The sequence below is a fragment of the Mus caroli genome, chromosome X (genome assembly GCF_900094665.2).
Source record: "Mus caroli chromosome X, CAROLI_EIJ_v1.1, whole genome shotgun sequence".
In the NCBI taxonomy this organism is placed as follows: Eukaryota; Metazoa; Chordata; class Mammalia; order Rodentia; family Muridae; genus Mus; species Mus caroli.
Window position 1 is genome coordinate 155,478,378 of NC_034589.1, and position 10,552 is coordinate 155,488,929.

The 10,552-nt window shown below is 41.5% G+C and overlaps 1 protein-coding gene across 2 annotated transcripts in view; it reads right to left on the bottom strand.

Annotated features, from left to right (window-relative positions):
• Positions 1-10,552, bottom strand: part of Prps2 (phosphoribosyl pyrophosphate synthetase 2) — a 37,786-nt gene that overhangs the window by 20,145 nt on the left and 7,089 nt on the right. The window contains exons 2-3 of one of the 2 annotated variants that reach the window (XM_021152857.2): positions 8,921-9,113; positions 110-208 (exon numbers count right to left, since the gene is read on the bottom strand). In XM_021152857.2, the coding sequence (XP_021008516.1) occupies positions 110-208; positions 8,921-9,113 (292 nt within the window). The remainder of the gene's footprint in view (positions 1-109; positions 209-8,920; positions 9,114-10,552) is intronic. The other variant, XM_021152858.2, reaches the window with a different exon arrangement.

The following is a 10,552-nucleotide window of genomic DNA, read 5'->3' on the forward strand; positions in this document are numbered from 1 at the left end:
TCCACAGGAAAGACAGCCAGCCAGGAGAGTCGCTGTGCAGACTCAAAATCTTTCAAAATTAGTTAAGGGAGTTAGGACCTAACCGTGGAAAGAAACACAATGTTCGTACCTGGATCTGAGAGGCATGCAGGTCCATGGTAATGATGTGATCAGCCCCAGCAACTGACAGCATATTGGCCACAAGTTTAGCAGAAATTGGAGCACGACTCTAAAAAATAGAAACAAGGATTTAATATCAGAAAAAGATGGAACCTGTTAGATTCCTCTCACAATGATAGTCATGAGGAAACTGAATGAGATGGAACCAATAAGGAAAATTATAAGTTATAACAACAAAAGATATATTTGATACATTGGATTTGGTTACTAAATATATACTACTACTTGGCATGGCTTGTTTGCTTGTTTCTGAACCTGGGTCTTCAAGCTGACCTTGAACTCCTCATCCTCCTGCCTTCACCTCTTGAATGTTAAGATTATAGGCATGTGCCACCATGCTCAATTTCTGTGGTACTAAGGCTGAAATCCAGGAATTCCTGTATCCCAGATAAGCATTCTACTGACTAAACTACATCTCCAGCCTTACACTACTGTGGAGCCATGCACCTGACACTACATACAGAATACAAATATTAAAGGGATAAAGTCAAACTGTGGAAATGCAATGTCCTATATTTCAAATAACAAGAAAACACGAAGAGGTTCAACAAGATGATTTAAGAAATCACTTTTAAGGCAAGGCCAGCCAAAGCTGACAGAAGAGTGCTCTAGAAGGGAACAGTGACACACAATCCAAATGAAAGAATTAACAGTTATAGGTAATTGAGAAATGAACATTCAGAGAAACTAGGTCATTGTCCCTTCTGTCATATGCCTTTTCTAAAGTTACGTAACTTCTTTATAGATTTAGTTTCCACATCATAAATCACAGACAATGAAAAGTCCACATCAAAGCAACCAAAGAGATTGCACAGATATCATTAGACATAGTCCAGACATGTATAGGAGATTAGTCATTAACACCATTACATTCTTATATGCAAGCCACAAAAGAAAATACAATCTTAATATTGTATAAAAATGTTAATATTGAATATTGTCTTTATTTCCCTTCAAACACTATTGTTTAAAAGATAAATACATATCACCTTATATTGCATATATACATCTTATATTGTTTATAAATATAACCAATAAATATCAATAGTGTAGTTAATATTATAAAATAACATTCATTTATATATTAATTTTACAATTACACACACACACACACACAAAGAATCAGCGGAAACATTCCTAACATCACCAGCAGATTTTCTAAAAAGTAAAACTGTATGGAAGTATTCTCTATTTGCTTTGTTGTTGTTGTTGTTGTTGTTATTGTTGTTTTGAGACAGGGTCTCTCTATGTAGTCCTAGCTGTACTGGAACTCATTATGTAGACAAGGCTAGCCTTGATACCTGGTACTACTTCCAAAGAGCTGAGGTTAAAGACGTGAAAAATCATGCCTAGTGGGAAGTGTTTTTCCTTTACATACACATACATACACACACACATAGATGTGTGAGTTTTTTGCCTGAATGTATATACAGCTGCATATGCTGTACATGCAGTACCCTCAGAGGCCAGAAGAGAGCATTGTATCCCTTGGAAGTACAGTTATGGATGCTTGTGACCTACCACGTGTGGATTAGGAACTGAACTCAGGTCCTCTGTAACAACAGCCTGTGTTCCCAATCATTGAGCCATTTTTCTAGCCTCTCTTCATCTTATTTTTAAAAGGGAGGGGGTTGTTTTGATCTTCTCTATATTCCCATCTTTATTTAACTCCCCTGTATGGTATTTCATGTTGCCTTTGGGAAAGAATCGAATTTTTTTTTCAGCTATAATATCCAAGTACTCTCTGGTCAATCTGGTTGTAGCTAACTGCAAATTGCTCTCCCTTTACTCCGATGCAGCACCCTTTCCTGTATAGTAGACTATTCACTTTCTCTAGAGAACACCAAGACCTTGTCTCACATACTCAGCTGCCCCAATCTCACACATTCTTTGCTACACCCATGTGTTTGATCCTTTAAAGTCTGGTTCAAATATCACAATAATAAGTACCTCTAAGAATACCAGAAATAACCCCTTTCTTCTACAGTGACACAGTTTAGGTGACCAAGAATGTGTGATTAGATAGCCCAAGGACCTTGGGTAAAACCAAATACTGGTCAAAAAGAGAAACCTTAGTAATAAAATGACGCCTAATGACATTCTGCTGTACTCATAGATCAATCAGTGCCTTGCTCAGCCATCATCAGAGAAGCTTCCTCCTGCAGCAGATGGGAACAAATGCAGAGACCTACTGCTAGACAGTGTGCAGAGAGTGAAAGACCTTGGAACATTCAGCTCTCAATGGGATGTCTCCATCAAATCCCTTCCCTCAGGGCTCAGGGAACTGTGTGGAAGGGCCTGAGGGGCTGGAGAACACAAAGAGAACAAGGCCCTCTAAATCAACTAAGCAAAGATCTTATGAACTCAGAGAAGGAAGCAGCAAGCATGGGGCCAATATGGGTCTGCCTCAGGTCCTCAGATATGGCTTCCAATAGAACTTAGGAAAGAAAACATTTAATTTGGGGGATTGCTAACACTTTCAGAGGGTAAGTCCATGATTGTCTTGGCAAGGAGCATGGCAGCAGGCAGGCAGGTGTGGTGCTAGAGTAGTACTGAGAGCTTATAGCTCATCCATAACTAAGAGATAGATACAAAGAGAGAGAAAGAGAGCGGGGAGAGGTCTGTCCTGACATGGGCTTCTCAAACCTCAAAGATGCCCCACTGATAAACCTTTACACTTCTTCCAACAAGGCCACATTTCCCAATCTTTCCTTAACAATCCCACCAACTTCAGAACAAGCATTCAAACATATACGCCCAGAGGGCCACTCTCATTCAAACCATAAGCCTGTAGAGAGAACAATCAGTGTGGCATTTAAAGTAGGCAAAGCACCTGCCTTGTGAGCATGAACAGCTGAGTGCAAGCTCAGAGTCCACATCAAAATGCTGTGGCATGGAGACAAATGTTTATCGACCCTGTGCTGGGAAGGTGGGGACAGGCTTGATGCTCTCAGGCTGTCTACCTGGCATGTTTCAGGCCAGTGAGAAATCTCATCAAACCAAAATGAAAACAAACCCACAAAAGGTAGGCAGCACCAGACACCAGAAAAATGGTGTCTGAGTTCGTGCACTTTCACAGGCGCATGGAAGTGTGCAGGACTTACACACAGACACACGTTCCCCTAAACATACAAACACATACAGAGATTACAAGACTAAAGAGACTTGTGTCAACCACTTTATCATTAAAATATCAACATAATGTTATACATGATTCTGAAAAAAAATTCAAGGTGACAGCCCTTCTTCACTCTCTCAGAAGTAATTATTCCCTGCCTGGTTCAAAATCCACTGTTCTCTTCAGGGAAGAGAACTAGCAATTACTGAATGTCTACTACAGGACCCAGCAAATGTCAGCTGGTGGGCTAGAATTGTCTGAGGCCTGGTTTACAGCTAGGAATGGTCTCTTATATAAAAGCATTGGAAAACAGACAAAAATAAGATTTTTGTAGCATGTGAAGGTGACATAAAACCCATATTTCAGTGTGCATAAATGAAGCATCATTGGGACAGTTACACCCATTTCTTTGCGTATTGGCTATGGCAGTCTCCACACTAAAATGAAGTTGAATTGTCATAACCATCCAATGGGCTACAACACCAATATTTGGTGCTTCTCAGAAAGCTGGTTCACTTGTGTATGATAGGCTAGGAGCTTCAACTGTACTAGCTAAGATGGTCCTTAGTCTACAAATAAGGAAACCAAAGGTGCAGAGGTTAAGTAAGTTTTAAAAAGGGCAAACCAGGTAAATTATGGTATTTGAATTCAAAACTGAGCCTACTTCATTGCAAAGCTGCAATCCAGGGCTTACATCATGCCTTTGACAATTACTATGACATCACTGCCAGTTTCCTGTGTGAATATTCCATTGTGTTAAGTGGTCATTTATGAAACCATTTCTTTCCTGTGAGAAGCTGCGCTTGGGTTCTGGTACTTACAAATCAAAGCTAACTAAACCTTTCTGTATTCATAGTGCAAAGGGTAAAAACACATGAAACAAGTTTGGAAAATGTTTTAAAGCCCTGAGATTTTTTTCTGGGCTCTTTCTGCTGGTACTTCTTGGTAGAGGCAATTACACAGAACTTCACTGTGCTATTAGTGGCTGTGGGCAATACGGTCCCAAAGGAAGAGAAAAGAACAATAGACAGCCTGGGAGGGCTGCCCAGAGCTCCTCTTGTAGCCAACAAGAATATTCTGTCTAGGTTAAATGTAGCACATGGCTTTCTATGACATCCAAATACCACCTGGCTTTCTGCCTCCCTAAGTGAAGCAGAAAAAAAAAAAAGTTGAAAAAAAAATCAAAAAGGAAGTAGGAAGTAACTTCCTTCATCTCAAATCATGGTTGGTGGCCTCAGTCCCCAGACACTGGGATATGGGAACAGTGAACTAAGAAATGAAGTACCTTACCAGGTTCAGGTCATTTCTTCTTTCTCCTACTAAATTCTCAGTGCCCACCCAGCATCAGGCTAAGCTACATGGTTGAAGGGAAGACGTCAGTTTTTAAAACTTCACAGAATGCAAATGTTACACATTGAATGGCAGATTGACAGATTCAATTGGATGCAAGAATGAAATTGTAAATTGTTTCCTTACTATAGTTTGAATCATGCTGACTACCCGGATCCATTAGAAGTCAAGGCTGAGAAGGCCAGCCAGGGAGCTCAGCAGGTGAGAGTGCTTGTGATACAAGCCTCACCTAAGACAAGCTTGACCTAGACCTACATAAAAGTAGAAGGAGAAAACTGATTCCAAAACGTTGCCCTCTGACGACAAGTGTGCTATAGCATATGTACAGATACACACATACACACATACAGAGATTAAAAATAAAGGAAGCCATGACTCCAGAAAAATCCATGGATCTTGACTCCCTCTAAGGCCACTTTAGGCTACAGACCTGTACAAGACTTGCTGAGGACAGTGTGAGCAGTGGACACTTGTTTCCTGGCACAGTGAGCCTTTGACTTCCTTTTCATATCTAGAGCATCTTGTTGGAGGTGATCAATGATTGGAAACCAGCACTACATCAAAGCTTAACCAAGCCTGAACATGTTCACCTTATCCATCATCAATTTCACTTACTATCCATTGGTATCGGTCAAATGTTGGTCCCTGATTTGGCAATGTTGGACTCCAGAGTTGTGCAAGAGCACACGGCTGCTGTTTTAAGCCATTCTGTTTACAGCCATTTGTTGCAGGCCTGCTTCTTCTCTCCACCAGTAAGTGACAGTTTTCTGAGCTGCACTTACTGTCTCTCAAATGCCATTCAATCAAATGCTGCTTGATGATAGTCTTATCTTGTGCATTAGCAGCTAAGTTTGGAAAGGCATGGGACCCAGGTTCAAAATGGCCCCAAATGGAAAACATATCTAAATGTTTGACAATGGGGAAACTGGTAGATGGCTGGCCACACAGTGCAGTTCTGAAAACAATTAAAGCCACTAGGGGTGGGAGAGGGTGAGGTTAAGATGATTTAGTTGGTGAAGGCACTTGCAATGAAACCTGTTGACATGTGTTTAATCCCTGGGACTCACATGGTGGAGGCGAGAAGCAATGGCCACAAGTTGTCCTGACCTTCAAATGCATACACACAGACACACCACACCACGCATGCACACGTGCACACTACAGACACACACACACACCACTAGATATAATAAAAAATTATATAACAAATTTACTGGTGTTTGAGAAGCCCATAGAACTCTTTTTGATGGCATAGTAGTTGGGGCAATGCTTGCAATCAGGGAACAGAGCAAAAGACCAAAACATTTCCTGCAATGCAAATGACAGGTGGCAGGCAGAGCTAGTTTCTCTGTCATAAATTTGGAATAAAAAAGAAGTTAGCAAATATGACTTTAGAAAAGGTTACCATGTATCAGTATGTCAACAATCACCACCAAATGTGTCTCAATATTTGTATTCCTTAAAGAAGAACCTGGAGTTCGAACATATGCCCCACAATTGGACAGGACCCTTCTAAGAACAAAATTTACTGAAGACGCCGTAATGTACCATTATCCTCCAGGCAAACACAAAATACAAAGGACATGAACTTGATTCAAATTAATCATGCTGGCAATATATCAAACCACTTGCCAGTCAGTTCAATGTCTGTTGCTGTGATAAAACACCCTGACAAAGACAGTATAAGGGATTTAATTGACTCACAATTCTATGATACAGTCCATCATCCTGGGAAAGTGGAGGGGCCAGGCACTTCAAGCAGCTAGTCATATCCATAATCAAGAACAGAGCCAATGAATACATGTGTACTGATACGCTGTTCACTTTCCTTTCATTCAACCCAGGACCCAAGCCTAAGGAATGGTGTCACCTACTTTCACACTGCATCTTCCAGAATGAATTAATATAACCAAGACAATTCCCCAAAACATGACCACAGAGAAACCTCACCTAGATAATCCCTCATAGGTGATTCTAGGTTGTGTCAAGTTGACAAATATAATTAAAATTTACCATCTCAGTGAGCAACTTCCCACAAGAGTGGGCTATAATAAACAAAATGAAGCTGTCTATCTCCACTCGGTTGTCCTTTGCTCACACATACCCCTTTTACATCTGGCTAGTTCATTATTCTTCTATATTGTGAACAGCAGCCAGGATGCCAGAGTCCAGTTGTTTGGATCTCCCAGCCTCACTAAAGAAACCCCTTCATTTTATAAGTCACTCAGCACAGATCCTTTAGTTACATTAACACAAAACTAACTATAAAACTAATGCAAAGTGAGAACTGTGGACCCAACCTAGCCTAGTATATATGTGGGTACTGTTAATGAGCTACAAAGTTTCTTTTGCATATTTAAATTGTTCGGGGGAAATGCAAATAATATTTCATGGTATATAGAAATAAAAATTCACAAATGTCTACAAATACATTTTAACTTGGATATGTTTGATGGTTTTGCACATACATGCTTTACATAGTGAGCAGTCTCACCTCCAACCTACCCTACTACCCCTCTCCACATCTGTCATTTATATATTGCTCTCTATCTCTGGTTTTGAGGCACACAGTTGGATAACTGCAATAAAAATTGATCATATAAAGTAAATCATGTCTCGAGTACAGAATAAAGTTCTTCATATCACATTTTAATGAAACACTGAAAAAGGAACTGTGTTCCTTACAGACTCTGGAATCCATTCCTTAAGATAATGGATTAATATTCAAGGAGATCTTAGGACATAAATTTATGTTTGTGCAGATAATTTTATTAGCTTTATTTTTCAAATCCATGGGAAACCCTGAGTGCTGTTTTCAAACAATAGCTTCATTTTCACTGCCATGAGGCAAATGTTATTGTCTCCCCAAATTCCTATCTGCCCATGAGTCTGGAATGAAACCTCACTGTAGAAGATTTTTTTGCAGACACTGTTAAAGATATGAGCTGAGGTCATTTTGATTAAGCTTGGCCCTAAATGCAATGATGCATCCTTATAAGGGATGGAAGTGCAGACACAGAACTAGAGGAGAAACCATGGCATAAAGGACATAGGCAGAGCCTAAAAGAATGTAGTCAGAATTAACAGATTGCCTAAAGGCCCCAGTTGCTGGCGGTTGGGGGTCTTAGAGGAAGCTGTATCAAACTATGGTGATTTGAATGGAGACATACAAGAATCTATGTCCATGTCCTGACCCTCAGAACCTATTAATGCCACTTGGAAATAGCATCATTACAGATGTAATTAGTGAAGGATCATGAGATGAGATCATCCAGAATGAAGATAGCCTTCAATTCTGTGACAGTGTCACACGTAGAGAGGAGTGTCTTGAAGACAAAGACTGAAGCACTGAGGCCACTGACCAAGAGAAGCCTGAATTCCTGGGGAATTGAAAGAAGCAGGAAAGATTCTCCCTATAGCTAGCACGGCTCTGACACATCCTGACCTCAGACATCTGGTCTGCAAACTAAAGAATAATTTCCTGCTCTGTAAATCTGCCCAGCTCATGGTAATTTGTGATGGTGCCCTTAACCAATCTTCTCTAATGTGTCAACGAGGCTAAGAACAACTGTATGTTCTTCAGCTTCTCTTGGAAACTTACATACACTAGTGGGAATTTTGCTAAAATAATAAGCAATATTAATGCTGTTCTCCTTATAAAAACAGAGTATTGATTTTAATTCAACTTTGGGGGGAGCACTGTGAATTTACATGCAGTTAGAAGCAGCAATGCAGATACCCTATGGCTCCTTTACCCAGTCTTACAATGGAAACCACTTATAAGAGCACAATGTTGCACAGGGTGGTGGTGGCACATGCCTTTAATCCCAGCACTTAGGAGGCAGAGGCCAGCCTGGTCTACAGAGTGAGTTCCAGGACAGCCAGGGCTATACAGAGAAACCCTGTCTCGAAAAACCAACCAACCAACCAAACAAACAAACAAAGAACACAATGTTTCAACTGGAGACCTCACCTTGATCCAAGGCAGTGCAGTAATTTGGATGGTCTCCTCTTCACTTGTACTCATTCAGTGGTGTGTGTGTGTGTGTGTTTAACTCTATGCACCACCTTACAACACTCTATCATGATGACAAGGATAATGGTATTTGACTGCCTTCGAAAACATACATTGCCTGTGTTGATACATGTGATGGGTTCAGTGACAAATCTGGAATTGACAAGGTGAGGGCACATATTTACATTGAAGATGAAAGCTGAGGCTTCTGGATAGTCTAATGAAGGCAATAGGTGAGGAAACTGTGGTGAGCAGTGGGTTTCTAGGGCAGGACACACCTCGCCTACCTTGTCCTTTTTATCTTGCCGGGCGTAGGGGAAGCAGGGTATCACAGCTGTTACCCTGGATGAGGATGCAATCTTGCACGCATTGATCATGATAAGTAGCTCCATCAGGTTGTCATTAATCTCCCCGCAGCCACTCTGGATGATGTAGACGTCTTCCCCTCTCACACTTTCACCGATCTCGACACTACAAAAGAACAACGCCAACTGTCTTAGGATTCTTTGTCTGTTGCTATTTAAAGTACTCTAAGAAAAGTGACTTTATTTTGGCTCACAGTTCATGGTGAAGTCCATCCTGGCTAGGAACTTAAGATGAAGGGGCCTTGAAGCAGCTGCCCACACTTCACTCTTAATCGGAAAGCAGAGTGATGGATGCATGCTACTTCCCAGCTCTCTTTCCCACTGACAGAGGTCAGGGCCCAGTCAGAAAACAGTGCTAAAACACTTGGCCTTTCCACCTCAGTTAACACAATTAAGATACACCCCACCCCACCCCCCAATAAGCTGAGCCAGAGGCTCATCTCTCAGGTGATCCCAGATTCTATCATGTTGACAATTAGCAATTAGACATCACAACATTGGTTAATATCATAGTCTCTGAGACTTCCTGAGACCACCTCCAACTTCAGCAATCCAGCAGGTCTAGTCATGGGACTCTGCAGTCATAATCCTGATTGTGACTTATGAGATGCTATGGACACCAAACAAAATCAGCAAAGGGTAAAGTATATGGGGGCGTCCAGGTGTGACCTTCCAAGTGTTCTTTCCCACAGGTGTCACAGAAGTCCAGCCCAAAGTGTCCAGCTGTGAGCTGTGACAACTGGCAAGTGTTGTCTACTAGGGAAGACTCACAGACTGGAAGCTGGTCATGGAGTCACCCACTAGCTAGTGCATTCTATAATGCTAGCTTCGCACCAGGCAGGCGGGAGCTCAGGGTAAGTCACATTGTTTCCTAGCTGTTAAATAGTTCACACACAAGGAGCCATTCTTACCAAAGAATGGTGTGGGAACCCTTGCAAGAGCTAAGTTCCCCTAGGCCGGCCAAGAGCTGACCTTTCAAGGAGCCATTCTAAGTTCCAGGCTTCTCTGATAATTCCTTATGGCAATGTTTTCTACTATTAAAGTTAAGACTGGATAGTGTCTTAAAAATTCAAATCACAGGAGCTGGAGAGATGGCTCAGTCGGCAATGTGACTACCAGCAAAACTGTAGAGGAGCTCAGTTTGGCTCCCCCAAAATCAACATTTAAAAAGTGCCAGGAGCAATGGCAAACATATCCATAAGCCGAGCACTGGGGGAATGGAGACAGCAGATCCTTAGAGCTCACGTGTAGGCCGACCAGCCAGCCAGCCAGCTGAATGAATGAGCTCCAGGTTCAGTGAGAGTCCCTGCCTCAAAAAGTAAAGCAGAGGAGGATAGAGGAAGACGGCCTCTACATGTACATGACCACAGAGACATGTACATATCACACACACAATCAAACCATGAAAAACTATTAGTTTAGCCTATAATCCCAGCATGCAGGAGGCTGAGAAAAGAGCATTCCTGCGCGTTCCAGGCAAGCATAGACTACAAAGCAACAAGAACTAGCCTCTCTCTGAGAGAGAGAAAGAGAGAGAGAGAGAGA